This window comes from Heptranchias perlo, chromosome 26 (assembly GCF_035084215.1).
Source record: "Heptranchias perlo isolate sHepPer1 chromosome 26, sHepPer1.hap1, whole genome shotgun sequence".
Classification (NCBI taxonomy): domain Eukaryota; kingdom Metazoa; phylum Chordata; class Chondrichthyes; order Hexanchiformes; family Hexanchidae; genus Heptranchias; species Heptranchias perlo.
In genome coordinates, this window is record NC_090350.1 from 32521331 (window position 1) to 32543948 (window position 22618).

Consider the following 22618-nt stretch of genomic DNA (forward strand, 5'->3'; position numbering starts at 1 on the left):
GAACGGTTGTGGGTCGCTCAGCCTAACAAGGGTGGATGCCACTGATGCGCCCAGCGGGCAAAGTCGTCCACCCTGGCCAAGCAAATGGCTCTGCCTCGGGATTTGGGATGAGGTCTCTGGAACAGGCTGGCAGCGCCTCGAAAATAGCGGCGCAGAACTTACTGCCTCATTCCCACTCCCAATCCAGCCACTGCCATTTTCCTAAAGGCCTTCAGGATGGCTTTCCATTTCAGGCAGGAGCCTATTTTTAATATGTAAATCAGGGTCCTATGCTTGTAAAGGACTCCAATACAATTTTGAGGTACAAATGAGTGGAGTGTGTGCCGCGTACTCTGTCCATTGATATTAGGTGTATAGCAGCCCAATCAGCATTCCTTAAAGGGACCTCTGCAAGCTGATTAATAAAAACTTTTACCTGTTTTGCAAAGAATCTTCCAGTCCACTGCTGCCCATCCATGCCCTCCCCACCCCCCAAACAAATGCTGTCACCCCTCCACCCTTCTTATCCGAAGAGGAACCATCAGATTTTGCACTCGTCTGAGCAAAGAGCTGTCGGTGAGCACCACAAGAATTGAACCAAACGAATTTTGTGGGGCTTTGTCTTCAGAAACAGAGCACGGGACAATTAGAGGGGAAAAGAAAAAAAAAAAGTTCAATTGTCCAGTAGAAAGCTTTTTTCCTGGTATAGAAACTACTGTGCATATTTGAGGGTTGGTATGTTAATTCATGATTCTATGTAATTAGTTTTGAGAGAAAATGCTTTTAGCAAAAGTGAGGCACAACTTTAAATGAGTCCAGAAGTTTTCATTCCATCAAAAGTCTCCTACTTCTCTCATTTAGTTTTTTCATGTAAGCAAAAATAAAATTAGGCAAACAGAGTAATAGTCCCCTGTAAACTGCGCTCATACAGAAAGCTTTGGAAATCGATTGAAAAGCAATCATAATTTATTTAAAGAAACTCTTGGAATTGACAGGCACACAAAAATTCTAAAAGAACACAAACTTGCACTGAATCTGAGAAAACTGGCTAATCACCCAGACTGATGTGATAAATGTGTTGCATGCCTCAGTCATTGTTGCACATCTTTAAAAACCAAACCTTAACAGTGTTGGTTTTCACCTTTACTGTCTGGGCATTAAGCATTTGCCTGGGCATTAAACATCCACAGGAGAAAATTCAGGTGAGTTCTGCAACAGGTGCGCAATCCTCCCCATCAGATTTTTTTCCCCTCTGTGCTCACCCAGGCCACGTTAATGTCCAGATGATGATCTATCCCTTTGCCTGCAGAATAAGGGCCACTGAAACTCCAAGCTTCAATTAAGCTGGCTTCTCCAAATATATGACAGCTTTGACAAACAGTTGGCATGGTAATTAGGTTAATGGCCTCAAAAAAAAGTTTGAATTGTCAATGTGAAAAACAGCAAGTTGGGCAACTTATTGGCGAGCTGCTAGGGAATGTGCATGAGTCAGAGCCTTCAGGAGGTGAGGGGAAATGGAGGAGAAAAATCAGGAGAAATAATGACTACAACTGAGCAACATTCTGTTTGAGAGTATTGTTAACTGCATTGATTCCCAATCTGAGTCTCAACCTATAAAACTGATCCCGGCAAGATGAAAATAAGAGTTTCAATGGACCAGATCTGTATGTAAGAGGGCAGTCAGATCAAAATCCTAGAACTAGAACAAATCCTGAGCAGATTTGATTAGCGTCAGGCTGATTATACAGGTTACATGCAGAATCATGGCTAAAGTGTTTCCATTTGAGGCATTTGCAAAAGAACAGTCTGTAAAAAATTGGAATTTAGAAACTTGGGTTTACAGGATTACCATTTTTTTTTTAAAAGTGCCCCCTTCAATCATTTTAGGTGAAGAGAAGTATGGCAAACTAGGAATTTAAATGACCTACATAAACATAAAAAATTGAAAAGCCAAAATAAGGCTGATGTGTCTAAAGATGATTAACTACATTTTATTCTCCTGTATGAAACGGTAAGCAACCTCTGCTGTCAGTGAACCATGCATTTATGATGAATTTTACTATGGTTCTTTGCTTCAGGTTTCTTCCACATACATGCGTAATCCAATTTTGAGGTTATATTAAAACTTTCAATGAAAGCAAACCACGTAAATTGTAAAGGATTAATTAGATCTCAACACTGCAAAAGTCGCTCAGTATTAGGAACAATTTGCCATATAAAGTCAATGTTATGGCATGGCTTTGCAGCTGGTGCGTGGGTAGATGTAATTTGTGTGACCTTTCAAAAGTGTTAGCTTTAGAGCACGGGAAAGATAGATGCTAATATTGAACATATTTTTGCTGGTAAAATGAATAGGTGGATTACCAAGTCATTTTTTAAGAAGAGGAAAGAAATAACTTGCATTTATATAGCACCTTTCACGACCTCAGGACCTCCCAAAGTGCTTTACAGTCAATGAAGTACTTTTGAAGTGTAGTCACTGTTGTAATGTAAGAAACATCTCCACCATTGGTACATAAACAAATGAGTGCAACAGGTTTCAAAAATCAGCTCACCTTTGAGTGTAAAGCATACCTGTTTTACCACCTATCCTGACTTCACAATGAAAATGTCACAACTTCAGGCAGTCTCTGCTACAAATTGTTCCCAATTTGCCCCTTGTAACTTTTGATTAAAAATGAGGATAAGAAATCCCTACATTTCCCACCACATACCACATTCTCCAGTCTCCTATGCCACATCCATACCCACCCCCCACACCCCGGTCTCCTGAGCAACATATTAGCTGGGCTCAAGAAGGCAGATGACTGCATGCTTGGCCTCTGCCAATGTCATTCTAGCCCAGCTGTTTTCAGAAAGTGTGGCAAAGATGCTTCTCACATCAATTTTCTTCACTTTTTGGAAAGATGCCAGGTCTCCCTCAGTACCTCTCTGGGGTGAGGTGATTGAGATGAGTAATGCACTGGTGTGGGGAAAAACTGAACATGATTTCACCACAGCTATGGTGCAACTCGTTAGTGTGGCTACAATCTGTACTAATGTATCGGGTAGAGATGCTTTCTGCTGGTGTGACAGCTCCTCCATTCATTCTCTTGGTATGGGTGTGTTTGAGATAATTAAAGAAGGGTTGCATGGACAAGTAATTTCAAGATACATCCCCAACCCTCCAAAACGCACATTAAAAAATTTCCTAGCCATTAGGACTAGAAGCATGGGATAAATAGGTTGTTCTCCTGAAAGTGTCTTACAGGCATCGCAAAGTGTGTGCAAAAGTCCCTCGGCAATCTCTATCTGCCACAGCACTGAACGGAAATACGAGTCCTTCACGCTTATTAAAGAACTCTGGCTACTGACCAAGACTATAGTGCTACTCACTTCATGAGAGAGTGTTGTGTCAGCTATATCAGCTCTTACAAGCAAGCAAAGAATCAAAATGAGCAACACACAATAGAATTATATAATCAGAATTTTACAGCACAGGCGGAGGCCATTCAGCCCATCATGCCTATGCCGACTCTCCAAAAGTGCTAACCACTTAGGTTCCACTCCCCTGCCCTTTCCCTACACCTTTTTAAATTTTTCCTTTTCAAATATTTATCCAACTCCCTCTTAAAAGTCATTGGGGTAGAAATTCGTTGTGGCCCGGTTTCGGGTGCAAAGGTGGCAATGTGGCCAGCCCGAAATTGGGCCTCATCTGAATGATTTGGGTGAGTTGCCGTCGCCTGTCGTGTCTCCAGAAGCAGCTCGCCCTTTGGCAGCAATGAATTTCAGGCCGCCCACCTTGCCAGCTGTGGCCTCAGGTAGGTTATGGCTGTAAAACGGGTGGGATAAGGTCCAACTTCTACCCCATTACATATTTCGCTTCCATCACCATTTCTTGTAGGGCATTCCATATCCTAGAAATCCTCTGTATTAAAATAATGTCTCCTAACTTCTTTCTTTGTGCTTTCCGTGAGTAGAAAACATCATGAGCAAGGAGATAGTCAACAGATACACATCACTTGCATTTCATGCCCTTCTTTAAATAAATTCTTGAAGATTTCATGCCACTGAACAGCTAATAATAATTTACAAGTGTGGGTGCTCGTGTTTTGATTTTCCACACTCCTAAAATTATCCCTCCTGTGCAAAATATAGTTACTAATTATATCTTTTATGAATGGGTACATTTATTTTTTTTTTGGAGGCAGCATTTCTTTAGCAAGGAACAAATCCACTGGTATTTTCATTCTTATGAAATATACATGGCTTACCATTCTAAGTTCAGTTGGCACTTTGATCTAGCTATTTGATTAATAATGTACTCCAGCCAAAATGGCAAAGCTATTAAAAAAAGCTACAAATTCTGCAGTAACATTTTACTGTTTAGTTTTATCAGCTAAATTTGACGTTATTAAAAACCAATTATACAGCCAACATGTCTACAAAGTTTAAACTTTGGGGAGGGGCAGTGGTCTGTGACACTAGTACCAGATTTTATAGAAACAACAATTGGTAAATTCTGCGTTTCACCAGTCTTGCGCATGGTCTCAAGCTGCAGTAATTTAATTTTTTTTTCACTTCTTTGTTTGGGCTGGCGGCGAATTGATCTCAGAAGGCAGATAAAGAAGAAATGTTTTCTCATGCGTTTCATTACCCCGAGATCACAAGTGGATGAAGAGGATATAGAAGCAGTAAATTAAATCAAAAATGCCAAAGCACACTTTTATTTATTTTATCCATACATCAGTTTTCTTAAAACAAAAATCAATCAGAATACTAGCAAAGATGATTCACAGTATGGCCCTAGACAGTCTCCTAAACTGTCTCAATTTATAATAGATAATCAGACTCATGTTAAATCAGAGTACTACATAATCAGCAATGACTGTTAATGCGCTGAGTATTTGACTTAGATTCCATTAGGTAAACAGACAGTTAAAACAAAGCAGCATTATATGCCAGACAAACCCACAGTATAAAACTATTTAGTCTGTACAGTATTGCATCCAGATGCCGACATGCACACACACCAGATGCAATGATTGAGTCAGCCTGAAATACTTTGCACAATGTGGCTCATACTGAGCAAATCGGTATTTTTTAGTGTGCAGACATGATTAACACTATCAACTAAAGGTCAGAAAACAAACACTCATATAAATAGGGTTATAAAAAGCTCCTTGATCAATTGATTAATAGATTACTGAGCTTTTGAAGAAGCAGTTAAGTATGCAAATGTGTTGGTTTTTTTGAAACATAACTCATTTTTATTAAATCATTTATACTGCTTTCAAAACTTGACAATTGCTTTAAGTAAAACTTTACTTTGGTAAATTGTATAACAGAAAGTCTGCAAGAACTAAGACTGGATTAGCTCTTCTCTCATCAAGAGTTTAAGAACATAGTTTTAGTCACAAAGGGAAACTGAAAAGTACTCGCTATTTTATGAAACAATGACAAAGTGAAAATTCTTTAGCATTTCAATTATTGACATTTTAGCCTTTATTTACCATGCATCAGCTTGGCTCAGTTGGTAGTATTCTGAATCAGAAGGTAGTGGGTTCAAACCGCACTCCATGATTTGAGCACATGATCTAGGCTGACAATGCAGTACTTAGGGAATGTTGCATTATCAAAGGTGCCTTTTGGATGAGATGTTAAACTGAGGTCCTGTCAGCCTGTTCAAGAAAAAAGATCTCATGGCACTGTGTGAAGAGCAGGGAGTTCTAGAATCCTGGCCAACATTCTTCCCATAATCAGAATACACCAAAAACAAATTAACTGGTCATTCATCTCACTTGCTGTTTGTGGGGCCTTCTGATGCACAAGTTGCCTGCTATTTTTGCCTACAGAACAGTAACTATACTTCAAAATGTTGTGACGTGCTTAGGGACGCAATAAGGCACTATATAAATGCAAACTCATTTTCTTTCTTATTTAATCAAATTGTTGTAAAAACCCACAGGCATCATTTCACAGGAGAGAAGAATGCGAGTGTGCATACCTGATGTAATCAAAAGCAGGCCTTCAGAATTTTTCCACTGGAGTTTCTTGTACTACATTGCTTGTCCTACACTAGCATCCAATGGTTGCATTTTTGCCAAAATAGAAACACTCTTTAAATAAAGGATTTAAACAGATGGTAAAGGTTATTTTATGTAGGCAAACTAAACCTTACATTGATTAGGCGTTTCTGACAAGAGGGTTGCTGTGAGGTCTTTTTTTCAATTGCAGTATTTTTTAATGCCTCCCACCAGTACAGAAAATGCCTCTCGTGATATGAAACAATGTAGCAACACTTCTTGGACATACATCACACTTGAAAAATAAATGTGTCCAATGTTTGTCTGTGGTTTCTGTCTGCGGTGCCTTTGTTTACAGGGACAAAAGCTAAAAATACAGCAGAATTCTGCACATCTAAGTTTGGGACAAAGAAAGAAAAGCTGCAAATACCAGGAATGGCTTTCACCAATTCTTAGCAAATGAATATCTACAGTGGGTATTAGTTATATGTACAGTTGAGGAAATAAGGGACTCAACCACAAAATAGAAAAGACTATAGTAAATCTTTTTACAGTATATGCTCCATGAAGGATTGCTGTTATTGCATTATCCTCCAAAGCAAAGTGCATCAGGTGCAGCATGTGCAACCAAGAGGTCGGATTTGTCTTAAAAACATACTGGTTAAAACAATAAACATCATATGTCACAACTGTTGATGTGTGTACAACATTTCTGACACCAATCATTCTTTTTGCGTTAGATGGAAGCAAATTTACATCATGTAGTGATTCAGCAATTACACGAGTGTAACAGAATATAATAACTGACTTCACAAGATGTGGAGTTTAAGGCAGACTACCATGTGTTCTTGCTTGTGTGTGTAATACAAGAAAAGCACCAAGGGAATGTAGGAAAAATAAAAATGTGCAGTGCAGAGGAGGTCTGATAATGGTCAGGGAGCATAGGGTGGTCAGATGGCTCTATAAACGTAGTCTCAGAATATATAGCAGACTTCGGAGATTAGTCACTTGTATATCAATGGAATTTGAATACACATTATATGCAGTCCAAAGCAGAGGAAGAGGGCTTGTGGCAATGTCCTTAATCAATACAAATTGGTGACAAGTTCCAATTCCGCCTTTGTATTAAGTAACTGCAACTACTACATTCATCTGGATTCAATTGTACAGAGTTGCATACAAAACAGAACAAGGAAAATAGGCACGACTTGAATAGGGGAATGTGCATATAATTACACGACATTTATCACATCTGTATATAATTGAGCTTCACTCGAATAGGCATTATAAATTTAACCACAATTAAGGTGAAGTTACCTTTAAATGCTCAATCTATATGAAACTAACTGTTCAGTCTCCATTTGCCAATATTTGAAACAAACTTATTTCAAGCAGCTAAACAAAAAATCCCAGCAACTCTGCATGATGAAGTTCTCCCATATTTAGTCAGAGTTGAGGAAAACTCATACTCATTTCCATTAGCATTCACATTTAACGCATTCACGAGAAAAGGCCATTTGGCCCTTCAAGCCCGTACCTTCCACTTGCACTCTACCCAAACATGTACTCTATCCCACCAATTTCATTGCCTGTGGGAAAGTGCCACATTAATATTCTGATATCTAAAGGCAATAAAGCAAAATTCCAGAATATTTATCCATTCCCAAGGCTTCGCTGTTCAACTCAGACCTGATGTCTTTCATAAGCAATACTTCTCTGCCCCAGCAGCAGCAGAATGGTGTCATTTGGAAGATGTCATTACTTCAGCATCATTCACATTATAACTGGATCATCAGTGTGAAGCTGTTTCAATTTGCATAAAAAACTCTACAGTTATACTGTAAACGCAACCAGGCCTGGGGTGGTAGGGGGAGGAAGCACTAAATGAAATCGAAATTTCACATAAGGCACTCGGCCCAGATGGACTTAGTACCAGGGGACTCAAAGAAGTGGCGAGTGAAATCAGTCATGTCTTTGCCACTATCTTTAGGGAATCATTAGAACCAGCAATAGTGTTGAAGGATTGAACAGCAGCTAACGTAACACCATTCTTTTAAATGACAAAATGATGGTCCTTGTTGCCAATGGAAATTCTGTGGATGTGAACAATTTAGATATAAGTAAGGCTTTTGATGCCATGCTACACAAACTATTTAGCTTATTGGTAGCAATCCCGCCTGAGTCAGCAGGCGCAGGGTTCGAACCCCATTCTAGACCGTCCTGGCGAGTAGAGACCAGAGCTTTGGCACCACTCTGCCGTTAGCTTCACGAAAATGGCATCTCGCTCTGACTCACCACTGAAATGCACTGAAAGGCGTGAAGTTGCTGTATTTGCGTGGTAGATACGAACTAAACTCACCACAGAAAGTTAAGTCTTGTCATTGCAATCCAAGTACCTTTTTTAAAACCCTTCAGGTTTTAAAAAAATTTAAAATTAATTTTTTAATAAACTTTTTCTTTCTTTTTTACACTCTCTCTTAAACCAATCTTTCTTTCCCAATCTTTCTGAACCTGATTTCACACTGAATTCACCCACTCTATCTTACACTTCCTTCTCAGTCCTTGCACTGTTAATTTCACAATCCTTCAATCTGATTGGTTAAGGAGATACACAGTTGCTTACCCTGTTCACTCAGGTCTCAGATGCCCTGTAGGGGGCGCTGCACTGTTTCCCTCTCCCACTTCCCACAATTTGTCGCACAAAATATCATGGAGATTAAACGGACAAGGGCAAGTCTAACTAATGGTGGGCACCATTCGTTGACCGGCTACAGCAAATTCTGGGCCATTGTTTAAGGGAAAATTGGAAATTTGAGGGAGTGGCCAATTGACAAATGCTAGTTTTTAGGATCAGCCAGACGGACTGTACAGTCTCTCACGGCCCTGGACTTCCTATGTAATAAGTGCTTAGATTATAAACATAGGCCCTGATTGGGGGCACATCTTCGGCAGGGCAGGACATCCATCTGCCCTACAGAAGCCCTGTGACCCCGGCTGCATTTGTGGCCCTGGCCTCTAACAAATGGGAAGCAGGCTGACCCTCCCCGACATCTGCCAGGAACCAGTTTGGAGCGATAAAGAGATGGCCGATGCGCTGTCCTTTAATAAAAAATTAATTTGCTGCAGAAGCTCTCTCTTTCCTGATGGGACCTGTGCAGGGATGTGTTCTGAGAGCACAGAGACCCCCCCGCCCTACAAGTTTTGCTCTGATGCTCCTTCTGCCGACCTCTAAACACTGAGGCCAAACAGGCGGTTCCAGCGTTCCCAAGTGCAAGGTGGGAAACACGGCGGAGGATGTGTTAATTACAGTGGAGCCTGTCCCTAAGTTGCCTTCTGTCTCTGCCCTACCAAAATCCGCTGAAAAAAAAAAATCGGCAGAAAGACGTCAAATTGGCTCAGTTGGTAGCATTCTCACCTCTAAGGCTGTGAGTTTAAGCTGCACTCTAGGACTTGAGCACATAATCTAGACTGACACGCCAGTACAATACTGAGGTAATGCTATCTTGTGTTGTTTGTGCTGTCCTTTAGAGGAGAAGTTAAATCAAGCCCTGTTCTCATGGTTCAGATGAATGCCAAAGATCCCACAGTACTATTTGAAGAGCAGGGAGCTGTCCTGCCAACATTCTTCCCTCAAACAGAAATATATATTAAATTGTCAGTCATCTCATTGCTGTTTGTGGGATTTTGCGGTGTACAAAATGGCCACTGCATTTGCTTCGATAATAACACTCCAAGTAATTCACTGGCCCAGAAATTGCTCGTAGTGGCCAACCAAATGTGTTCGCCACTCCATAGATTTATACTAACCCACTAACTGGGTGCACTTCCTCTAATCGGAAGCGGAGAGGAGCCCAGTGAAGCTCGAACTTATGGGAGAAGCAAAAGGATCACTCTCTTCCCCTCAACCAATCAGATTGCAGTATTTTTGATCCGCTGCAAACAGTTTCTGCAAGCTGGAATGGAAAATCCAGGAAGTGAAAGATTCAACATTAAAATCATTGTAAAAATAGTTATAGACAGCAAAAATGAGAGGGTAAGAAATAATCAAATTAAAGAGACAGAAGGAAAAAGTAAAAAATATTTTTTTATTTTTTATTTTTTTTTAATGACCAAAAACTATTAAAATAAGGAGTAATGAGACTCCACATTTTAAAAATTAATTTTTAGTTGTTTGGCAGTCATTAAGACTTAGTTCAGGCCTGGTATTTTTAAGCAAACCTGTTTTGTGGCGATATTAGTTACTTTCCAGCTGGGCAGAAGAGCAAGTTGTCGCTGGTCCACTGATTCCAGCCAGCAATATCCCTTTAATGAGAAGCTGTCACATTGCCGCGAACCAAGAGGAGTAAGGTCTGGATTTTCGTATTTCACTGCGCTTGTGCGATCGCCGGAACTTGCTCCTCAATTTTGCCACTAACAACGGTGAGTGCTGTTGAGCTCACCGTTCTTTTCCGAGCAATTTCCGGCCAAGTGTATGCAAAGTGCTTTGAGATGCTTCGGAGAGGTGTGATAAGCCACTATATGAATGCCAATCTTTTCTCTTAGAATAAATTTTTAAAAACCGTATTCACAGAGCGAAAACACATGAAGATTAATGAAACAGGTCATTATTTCTTCTAGGTATGTTCACATTCACATGTACACGGAAGAAGATACCAATAATTATCATAGATACAGAAAATGGTGTAATTTAAAATAAAAGCCTTCCTGGGATATGGGATCACTGAAACCATAGGCCAAAAATGTTCTGGAAACTCAGGTAGTCTAAATAAAGCACATGTTCTAAGCAAAGGAATGAGAATCAGCTGAACAACAGTCACTGTTATTAAATAGACAGAGGGGTAATGTGATGAATGGAATGACTTCATCAATGGAACTTTGTTCCACTTTAGTGAAAATATTTACCTCAGGGTCATCAAATATTGTTGAGTTTTATAAATAGAGTTTGCTTGCATGCTTCTGGTTGTATTGGGAATTTTCATTATGCAAAAATATTAAATGACCATTTAATAATTAACAAAACTTGCCTTCGAATGAAATATTTTCTAAACAATAATTAGTGTCAGGCTTTATTACATATGTGATAATGGATCACTGGGAGTGATCAAAAGGCATTCTTCCAGTTAAGAATTTTAGATGACATCATAAACTATAAGAATGAAACTGAAGTGATTTTGAATAGTTATGTACCCCTCAGATTAGATAACTCTCTTGAAAATATTCTGAGTTATTTTCTTTCTCAAAGCATTTACTTATGCAGCTTATATTGGTTCTGTCTTTTGCCGACAGTAGTTATCAGTGCAAGCACTGACAGCCAGTGAATGCCAAGATTTTTCTCTATGGCGATCATGCTGAAAGAATAATGATGACAACACTATTATTGAAAGGTACATTTCCTGTCCTGAAGGCACTACTTTATGCAGAGGTACAATTCCACACACAAAGGCAACCCTTTAAAACCTTGCTCAGATAGCCATTCTTACTGTGTGTACCTGAACGGCAAATGTTCACAGGCTATTCCATCATTGGATAGCATCACGACTGAGCTAGACTCTGGTTCTCACTCCATGTTCACGCATGCACACGTTCAACAGGGACCAATGGACAGCAATTAGGAGTAGGAACCCTGGATGATTTTCCCCCCTCCCTACCCCGAGGATGTGGAAGATGCATGCAGCCCTCCACTAACACCCCGACAGTACAGACTAGAATTAATCTTGGTTCTTTCCCAGCCTGTGTGGATCAGTACACACCTCATAGTGTATCTACATATTGAACTTGTTTTCATTACAGAAAAAAATATTCAGAGGAAACATGATCTGTGTTTTTCCAAACACAGAGGAATGAATAATATAGATACAGAAAACAAGTGTAGAGATTCAAAATGAACAAAACTCAAGCAATCCAAGATTAGAAAGATGTTTTTGCTGATAGGATAATGTAAATGTCAAATAAAACCACATATAAAGCAGTCAATGCCATGTCCATTAACACCTTTAAGAAGAGCCAGATGAATATCTAGTTAAAGTCAGGAATGTGGGTTATAATAATTAAGATATGTACAGGGTTATAAGAATAAATACACGTACTTGAATGTTTATATGGAACATGACCTCTCTGAGCTGTAATGTCAACTAGCCCTGGAAGTGTTACATTAATTCAGCAAGGCATTCTGAAGTTTTGCTTGGTTTACCTTGGGGTAGAGGTCAAGGAGATATTGCAGAACCTTTCCCCAGGTGCTTGAATGGGTTGAGTGATGTCCATGATAGATTGGACTTACTTGGTCAAAGACTGAAGGTTGTAAGGAAAGGTATAGACTGAAATGATTAAATATTCATGGAGCATCATGCTCTTCTACTACTGGGGCTAGGGGTGGGGGCAGTTGTTGTCTATGACAGTCTGCAGACCAGGGCTGGTAATGAAGGTGAGAGAATTTGGGGAATGGGAAGTATTTAAACACAACTTTCCCTTGGGAGATTAAACAGATGTTGCATAATGGAATGAACTGTGATGATGTATTCTTTTTATAGGCTTTTCTTATTCCATGGTTTGAGTGTTCCATCATTACAATAACACTTACAACTTTTTGCTAGTTCAAAAGTACATCTTTCAGTTAACAGTATTGTTGAACAGCTGTTGCAGAAATTCTAACTGAGATGAAAGGTTCCTGAGCCATATAAAGGAGTTGCAAAGAATCTATTCATAGGGCATTCTGTCAAAGTAAACCTAGAAGTTCCCATCTGCTTAACTTAATTACAATTTCTGCACCTATACAATTAATTTTTAAAAAGCCCTTTGGACAATGGCCCAAGTGCAAAATATGGAGGAATTCTCACCAATAACAAAGTAAGTGGCCAGTATAACTTAGTACTCCCCACTTACACCACTACACAGCCATATCGAACATTGCAGCCACAATATAACAGTATTCAGTATTAAACTCCAGGATGCTAAGTTTAATAATGTACAATGTTTTGAGTACCCATCCTAATGTCTCATCCTCAGAGATTTTTAAAACTAATTTTGTATGCCATAGTCAATCAAACTTCCTTGTTTAGAATGGGTTGGGTAGTGCAGTAGGTTAGCACAACGTCCTTCCACTTTCAGACTGGATTTGGATTCAGTTAATAAATTGGAAATCTCTCTCTGCCAGCTGTAATGGTCCAAAAAAGAAATAAAGTGAGCAGCTTCAATCCATTGGAGTTTAGGCCTCTCCAGTAAATCTGCTCTGGTTTTCTTTTAGTGTCTATACTTTGGTATGTGCAACAAATTCAAAGTTTTGCTGGCTTAGTTTAGATATGGCTTGATCCCCCACCCTCACCACCAAAAGCATCATAAAAGCAGAGAATGAAACATAATTTTTTTTGAAAGCTTTCCATAGGAGTCAATACCTACATCTGTATAAATAATTCTTGCTGCATCATGCTTGTGTTTGTGCGTCCTCAAATATATTTAAATGTGTCCATTGTGGTGGACAGGCATTAGAAGAGATGCCAATAATCTAACTGAGTGTTGGAGCTGGGATCTATGGTGCTTTTCCAGCAGCACTTGGTCTGGATGCAAGTCTTTACCTTTTCATTATCATACCATGAGGTTTCATCTGTGGAAGTGGATTTCTGTGCTGTGGTCAGTGATCCCAGTTGCTTGTGTTAGTTGGTCTTCAAACAAACCATCCCTCCAAGATCATTATGCTGAAGTTTTCCAAATCACAAGATGTGCTAAGGCTATTAAGAAGTAATGCTACACATGTGCAAATCCCTATATGTACATAGTTGGTCTTTATAGCACTTACTTTTTCTTTCCACATTATGAGCAGCCAGCTCAGATTGAACAGGGGGTGCTTGAATCAAACTGAACATTGAGTAGTTCATTCATCCATATTCAAGTCGCCAATCTTATCATTCAAAATGCTAATCTGTTGCCTGCTAGTTAACTTTTGGAGTTTAGCTGTGTATATATCAAAGTTCTTTAACGTCCCATTTATATTACAGTACTGCCCTGTCTTTGGCATTGGAACCGTAATGTGAATACGGTACTGGAACTGCCACCACAGAAAATGGAGAATCAAACCAAGGGATGGTATTGGTCACATGTACGGACCTTTCCCTGCCATCAGGAAAGATTTGTGGCCATTGTGATTTGATTACACACATGGAGTTGTGTCTTCACTTGTCGCTGGTGCTGTGAAATCTGCCTCATTTACATTCAGCTTCTCCTTGAGAGTTTTGTAATATAAAGAGGCAGAAGCCATCTTCAACGGTTCTATTGGGCTGGAAATTGAACTGAGCGGCGAACGGACGTCGCCCGCCGCTCATAAGTGACTAACTCACCCACAAACTTTTCGCGGGCTTCTGGGCGCCAACTTGCTTTAATTGAGAGCTGCAGGAAGTGCAGTGTTCGCTCCCGGGCTTCTCTAAACTGTGAGAGGAGGAATGGATCTCTCTGTCCCCTCCACCAATCAGCCACACTTTGAAAGTCAGGAAGTGAAACTCATTCACAAACTAAGAACCAGGAAGTGTCAGAAAAGATTAGGAAATGTGCTATAAAATCAAATAGAGAAAGCGTAATAAAGAGAGGGTAAGATTAAAAGACTGAGATGAGAGATAGAAAGTAAAAAAATAAATTTAAAATTAATTTTTTTAATGTCCAAGAACTATTAAAATCAGGAGTAATGAAACTCCACATTTTTAAAAGTTAATTTTCACTGCCAGAGAGGTTGTTTGGCAGTCATTAATACTTATCACGCCATTAAAAGTTACTTTAGACCTGATAGAACTCAGTGTACCTTTATTCTGGCGAGATTAGCTAGTTTCCAGCTGAGCAGGAGAGCAAGTTTGCGCTGGTCCATTGATTCCAGCCGATGATGTCTCTTTAACGAGAAGCTGTCAGATCAGCACGGCATCAGGAAGAGCAAGTTCTGGATTTCCACATTTGACTCTGCATGTGCGCTCGCCAGAACTTGCTCTTTCATTTGCCCATGAATAATGGTGAGCCCTGTTAGCCTTGCCATCATTTCCTTAGCAATTTCCGGGCCATTACTGTAGACAAGCATTTTTCTAAATGGCCTGCAAAATATATTGCACCATAAATTATGGAATCTGCTGTGTTGTGTGTCTCATACAAGTATATATAATCGCAAAGGCACTGAAACTCTTGACCTACAATCATTTACACAAGCTTACTAATGACCCATGGGTGCCAAATGTTCAACAGAAATACCAAAGAGAAAAATACCTGGAATATAATAACAACAACTTGCATTTATATAGCGCCTTTAACATAGTAAAACATCCCAAGGCGCTTCACGGGAGCCTTATCAAACTTAATTTGACACTGAGCCACATAAGGAGATATTAGGTCAGGTGACCAAAAGCTTAAAGGAGGAGAGAGAGGTAGAGAGGTTTAGGGAGGGAATTCCAGAGCTTAGGACCTAGGCAGCTGAAGGCATGGCCGCCAATGATGGAGCGATTAAAATCAGAGATGCGCAAGAGGCAAGAATTGGACTAGCATAGAGATCTCAGAGGGTTGTAGGAGAATAGAGAGATAGGGAGGGGCGAGGCCACGGAGGGATTTGAAAACAAGGATGAGAATTTTTAAATCGAGGCGTTGCCAAATGTAGATCAGTGAGCAGAGGGGTGATGGGTGAACGGGAATATAATCAATTTTTGCTGTCACCAATAAATCTGCAAAACATCTGCTACATAGAAGCGAATAGCTGTGACAGTCCGGCAATAGCACAGGAGAAAAATGCTACAAAGTCAGAAATTAGAAACAAAGCTTACTTGGATGTAATTTGAGCCCCTTAAGCAGTGAGGAACTTGGTATCACTGCAGTACAATTTTTCAATGCGCTATATAACACATTTATGAAGCACGCCTCCAGCCACTGACTACATTGTTTTATGTTTCATGACCTTGCATTTGATTACAGTTTCACCTTTTGTTTTAGCTAATGACCAATCTTGCCAACTGAAGCCAGCAAAAAAAATAATCACAACCACAAGCCATGATTAATTTGTTGTAAGTGTTAGCCCAGGATAAACTATGACTGGCGGAGGAATCGGCAGAATCTGATCAGGATGTAATTAGCCTAAGGCATGTCCTTAGATAAGACAAAATGAATTGGTGCTTATTTCTGCAATTATACTCAGCGACAATCTGACAGCAAGTTTGTGAAAATCTATTCATCTGACATGTCAGGAAGTGATTCCGTAAAACATCAGCTTTTGGGAAGGACTTGGATTCCAATCAGGTACAGCCTGAGCTGGGAAAAGTAGCAGCTGACTGCACAGCAGTACCCAGCTGGTACTATTTCACAATGGTGATGTCTACTAATTGGCATCCAGGCCCATCCTGGATGATGACAAATCTTCAGGGATCCTTGCAGAACCGTTCCCTGACACGGTCGTACTTGACATCACAAAGCTGCTCTGTACTGGAAGGGCACCCTTGAAATGACATAGCCATGCCTGACTTGACCTGCATGCCTGAAATGGGAACAGATTCTGTCTCCCAACATTAACAACCTTCACCTTGATGACCACAAAAATTCATCAAAATAATAAGAACATAAGAAAAAGAAGCAGGAGTAGGCCACACGGCCCCCCGAGCCTGCTCCACCATTCAATAAGATCGGCTGATGTTCGATCTCAACTCCACTTTCCCGCCCGATCCCCATATCTCTTGATTCCCCTAAAGTCCAAAATCTATCAATCTCAGCCTTGAATATAACCAACGACTCAGCATCCACAGCCCTCTGGAGTAGAAAATTTCAAGGATTCACAACCCTCTGAGTGAAGAAATTCTTCCTCATCTCAGTCTTAAATGGCCGACCCCTTATCCTGAGACTATGTCCCCTAGTTCTAGACCCTCCAGTCAGGGGAAACAACCTCTCAGCATCTACCCTGTCACACCCCCTCAGAATCTTATATCTTTCAATGAGATCACCTCTCATTCTTCTAAACTCCAGAGAGTATAGGCCCATTCTACTCAATCTCTCCTCATAGGACAACCCTCCCCCTCATCCCAGGAATCAACCTAGTAAATCGTTGTTGCACCGCCTCTAAAGCAAGTATATCCTTCCTTAGATAAGGAGACCAAAACTGTACACAGTACTCCAGGTGTGGTCTCACCAAAGCCCTGTACAATTGTAGTAAGACTTCCTTACTCTTGCATTCCAATCCCCTTGCAATAAAGGCCAACATGTCATTAGCCTTCCTAATTGCTTGCTGTACCTGCATGCTAACTTTGTGTTTCTTGTACGAGGATAACCAAATCTTTCTGAATGTCAACATTTAATAGGTTCTCACCATTTAAAAATATTCTGTTTTTCTATTCTTCCTATCAAAGTGAAAAACCTCACATTTCCCCACATTATACTCTATCTGCCATGTTCTTCCCCACTCGTTAATCCGTCTATATCCCTTTGCAGACTCTGTCCTCCTCACAGATTACTTTCTCACCTAGCTTTGTATAGTCAGCAAAATTTGGATACATTACACTTGGTTCCTTCATCTAAGTCATTAATATAGATTGTAAATAGCTGAGGCCCAAGCACTGATCCTTGTGGCACCCCACTAGTTACAGCCTGCCAGCCTGAAAATAACCCATTTATCCCTACTCTCTGTTTTCTGTCCGTCAACCAATCCTCTGTCCATGCTAAGATATTACCCCCAACCCCATGAGCCCTTATCTTGCATAACAACCTTTTACGTGGCACCTTATCGAATGCCTTTTGAAAATCCAAATGTACTACATCCACTGGTTCCCCTTTATTTACCCTATTAATTCCATCCTCAAAAAACTCTAATAAATTTGTCAAACACAATTATGATTTTCTAAGCACCCTGTTACCACTTCCTTAATAACAGATTCCAGCATTTTTCCGATGACTGATGTCGGGCTAACTGGCCTGTAGTTCCCCGTTTTCTCTCTTCCCTCCTTTCTTGAATAGCGGTGTTGCATTTGCTACCTTCCAATCCACTGGGACTGTTCTAGAATCTAGGGAATTTTGGAAGATCACAACCAATGCATCCACTATCTCTGCAGCCACCTCTTTTAGAACCCTAGGATGTAGGCCATCATGTCCAAGGGATTTGTCAGCCTTTAGTCCAGTTAGTTTCTCTAGTACTTTTTCTCTACTGATATTAATTATTTTAAGTTCCTCACTCTCATTAGCCCCTTGGTTCCCCACTATTTCTGGTACGCTTTTTGTGTCTTCTACTGTGAAGACAGATACAAAATATTTGTTTAACATCTCTGCCATTTCGTTATTTAAGATGCAAATATATAAAAAGCATTTAAGGAAAAAGAGTTAATAATTGTCCTACTGATTGGGATTGTAACTGTCCTGCTGTGCATGACTGCGCTGTTTTTTTTAAATTCGTTCACGGGATGTGGGCGTCGCTGGCGAGGCCAGCATTTATTGCCCATCCCTAATTGCCCTCCATGTGATAGTCTGTATTAAATACCTTACACATGCATATGAAAAATGATCACACATGCCATTAGTGGAGTTAAATTGATGTTCACACACATAAAATTATTCAAGGCATCTAAACACAGAACCAGCATTGGCGCACACCCCCTCCAAAGACACAATATTGCTGAGGCTGAGGTCTCTGCAATATCTCTCTCTCCCATCCCCAAAAATGCTTGTTACACTTCATTAAATGGAATTAGGCTGTCCCTGCCCCTTCGGCACAGCAGTATGACACCAATGTTGTTTAACAGAAACAGAATCCACCTGAAAGCGGCCTCAAGGGTGCCCATTACTGACTGGTTTCACAACATATCACCCTTAATTCAGTAAAGCATTTATCCTTGCTAAAATATAACTCATCTTCTCAATGGGACTGTTTAATTTACTACGCAAAAATAAAAATGTCACTGCATCCTATATACCTTTAAAGAAAAAATAGTATTCTAACCAAAAGGCAATCAACGTCACACTGCCTGCAGCAAACTCGGACCTTTAACACAGCTGAGAATGGCTCCATGGAAATAAACCTTTTGTTCCATTTTACGTCTATAAAGTCATGTTAGAGGATAGAACCCATTGACAAATTTACTCAGTATATTAACTCCTTACCATAGCTGTCATTAGCAGATGAAGTATAGATTTTCAATGAACTGGATGTACAGTCCTCTGTGTACTCAATGTCTAAGTCACCAAGCTTCACGATTATACTCTTCCCCAGTGCAACACGCAGCTCCCATTTACACAACGTGTGATTTGGGTAGGTGCCAGGGTAGTTCTTGGATGTCAGAGTACCACTTTCAGGGCCAATGACTGTATGTCCACATCCATCACCTGAATCAAAATGGAAAAAGGATGGTCAATCTCCAGGTTTAAGTCATGCCAAGTATTGTACAGTACAGCATTAAAAAGATTATATATGGGATGAAATTTCCTTGTTCACTATGTTATTCTGTTTAAAATAAAATAGTTAACATAGAATTACATGGAATGCACATCACAGAAACAGGCCATTTGGCCCAACAGGTCCATGTCAGTGTTTATGCTCCACACGAGCCCCCTCCCTCCCTACTTCATCTAACCCTAGCATATCCTTCTATACTTTTCTCCGTGTTAACTAGCTTGCCCTTAAGTGGATTTATGCTGGTCGCCTCAACTACTCTATGTGGTAGCACGTTCCACATTCTAACCACTCTCTGGGTTAAGAAGTTTCGCCTGAATTCCCTATTGGATTTATCAACTTTGTCAAAGTAGCAAACAAAGAATTTCACTTGAACATGTTAACCAATATTTTTTAAAAAGCAAAAAAAATTGCAGATGTTGGAAATTTGAAACAAAAATAGAAAATGCTGGAAGCACAACAGCTTAGTCAATATCTGTGGAGAGAAGAGACAAGTTAACATTTCCAAAAAGAATCATCTGTTCTCTCTAGAGTTTATGTTAAACAATTTGTTTCACTCCTATGGAGCTAAAACACGCTTCAAGTGTGTATTAATATGTAGTAATCTGGTTTGTTCACATTAACAGAGCTTTAGCATATTTTGCCCATGCTCTCAAAATTCCAGCTGAAACCAAATCACATTCATGCAGATCAACATACAGATTCTGTTTAATTAATGTTTTTTTGGCTTGTTAAGGACCAACTAAAGATGAATGCACAAATTTAGTCATGCTTGGCTTCCAGCTCACATTGCATTATTGACTGCGTCAGTAAAGATGTTGCTACAGCAGCAGGGAGTCGGCAGATATAGAGTAGAGTAGGACACTTTGTAAAGGGTGACTCAATTGTTTCAGTCCACACAACAGCTTGGGCCATCAGCAAGTCTCAGTTGGAAGAGGAGGAGAAGGAGGATAAATAGTTGACACTACTACTCCAGGCAGCTGCCTACCGTTGGTGACGCAGCTACCCTGATCTTATGGAGGAAAAATATGTGAGGACACAACTCCACAGTAAGAAAGTGACAGGTAAATTGTCCTAGCTCCTAGAACCAAACCTGCACTCAAAGAGCAACAATGGCACATTGACAACAGCCATAAAGGTTACGACAGCACTCAATATTTTTGCAACAGGCTCCTTCCAGGAAATAGCAAGAGACTTAGCAAGGGTCAGTCAGATTGTGAGTCAATGCTGCTTAACTGAGATCACAGATGCCCCTTCCCAACATGCTAGTGAATATATTAAAAATCGGCTTTGGTATAAAACCTTAGGCAACATCCCATGGTGTTCATCAACAGAAAAGGATAACATTCAATTAACATCCAAATGGACTGCAATACCACCAAATCCTTATGTATATGAATAGACTGGGGGAGAAATTTAACTTGTGCGCAAAACAGGCGGCTGAGAGTTGATTTTCTCCCTCACTGTTTCCAGGCTGTGGTCACAGTGGCCCCATGTTATAGGTTCCTCACTTATTCAGGTGAAGATAATTTGGATGGTAGGCTGCTAAGACATATGGGCTGCCTATTCAAAATGTGGCTCATGACACTACTGCTCACCATTTATCCCACCCATTCTCCAGCAAAGAACATTTAATGATGTTCCTATTCCTTGAATGTGCATCATCAAGCATAAATTTGATATGCTCCATCATTGGCTCTGACATTTGGATCACACTGAGGCGCTGTACAATATGTTCCAAAGCAAATTGGTAGTGTAGCAGTAGTGTGCTGCATGCTGCACAATATAGCTGTCTGAAGAGGTATTCTGGAAAATGAACAGCTACAAGCTTTGGCACAACAACAACAACAACAACAACTTGCATTCACATTGCGCCTTTAATGTAGTAAAACGTCCCAAGGCGCTTCACAGGAGTGATTATCAAACAAAGTTTGACACTGAGCCACACAAGGAGATATTAGGACAGGTGGTCACAGAGGTAGGTTTTAAAGAGAGTCTTCAAGGAGGAGAGGGAGGGAGAGAGGTGGAGAGGTTTAGGGAGGGAATTCCAGAGCATGGGGCCTGGGCAGCTGAAGGCACAGCCGCCAATGGTGAAGCAAATAAAATCAGGGATGCACAAGAGGCAAGAATTGGAGGAACGCACAGATCTCGGAGGCTGGAGGAGATAGGGAGGGGCGAGGCCATGGAGGGATTTGAAAACAAGGATGATAATTTTAAAATCGAGGCACTCCCAGACCGGAAGCCTATGTAGGTCAGCGAGCACAGGGGTGAATGGGACTTGGTGCAATTTAGGATACGGGCAGCAGAGTTTTGGATGAGCTCAAGTTTACGGAGGGTGGAAGATGGGAGGCCGAGCAGGAGAGCATTGGAATAGTCAAGTCTAAGAGGGGGAGGATGATGATGAGGACCTAGCAGCTAGCAGAAGCTCAGCAGAAATGGCACAGATTCACCAGGTCCTGATTCTTTTCTTGAGGCTTGCCTTAATGCTTCATTGGATTTTTTAAAAAACAGAAACAAACAATCTTCAGCAGTGCTGTAACAATGACTAGAAAATGAAAGATGACATGTTGAGTCTTTATTGAAAATAATAGTAAAAGTACAGTGTGTTCAACATGTGCCGCTCTGCCTACCCGTTGTGGTATGTTAACTTGCACCCATGGCATTTCTGCCCTACTGCTCCTAAGTGACGTACTGCTGGAAGGAGTGGGTGCACGGACCTCCTTGCAATTCAGCTGGCCACTTACCTCGATGTATGCCATAGCACGAAGGTCCCACCTCTTGGCCAGGAATTGCTTGTCCTGTTGTGCATGTGGAAGCTTGCTTGCTTTCAGGGCTTCTCCTGTCATTTATCCAGAGATAGCTTGAGGCAAGGGATTGCTGGTGACATGTAAGTCACCTGCTCATCCTTGTTCCTGCTGGAGGTCTAGAGTCCTTGCATGGATTCCTCCTCTGATTGAGAACAGCACTGCTCTGTCAGAAGTTCTCCGAATCCTTCCCTCACTGTCCTCTGGTGTCTGTCTCTAGGTGCAATGAAGCTAATCATTATCTCTTCTTTTAGGCTTTAACACCTCAACAGAATCAATGAGAGCATTCATGAGCAACAAATCTCATCACTTGCATGCTTGAGGTCTTGCCTGAAGATGCTACTGATGCTGCCTACTGTTCAATGCGTAACTTCGTCCAACTGTTAGCATCATGCCCTCAAGGAGACAAGTGATTGTTACACTAATTTGTGCTCCAGAATTATCCTCCTTTCATA

The 22618-nt window shown here is 40.6% G+C and overlaps 1 protein-coding gene across 1 annotated transcript in view; it reads right to left on the reverse strand.

Moving 5' to 3' along the window:
- si:dkey-34d22.1 (discoidin, CUB and LCCL domain-containing protein 1) overlaps positions 1-22618 on the reverse strand; it is a 114126-nt gene that overhangs the window by 74329 nt on the left and 17179 nt on the right. The window contains exon 2 of the mRNA XM_068006724.1: positions 19071-19292. Within this exon, the coding sequence (XP_067862825.1) occupies positions 19071-19292 (222 nt within the window). The remainder of the gene's footprint in view (positions 1-19070; positions 19293-22618) is intronic.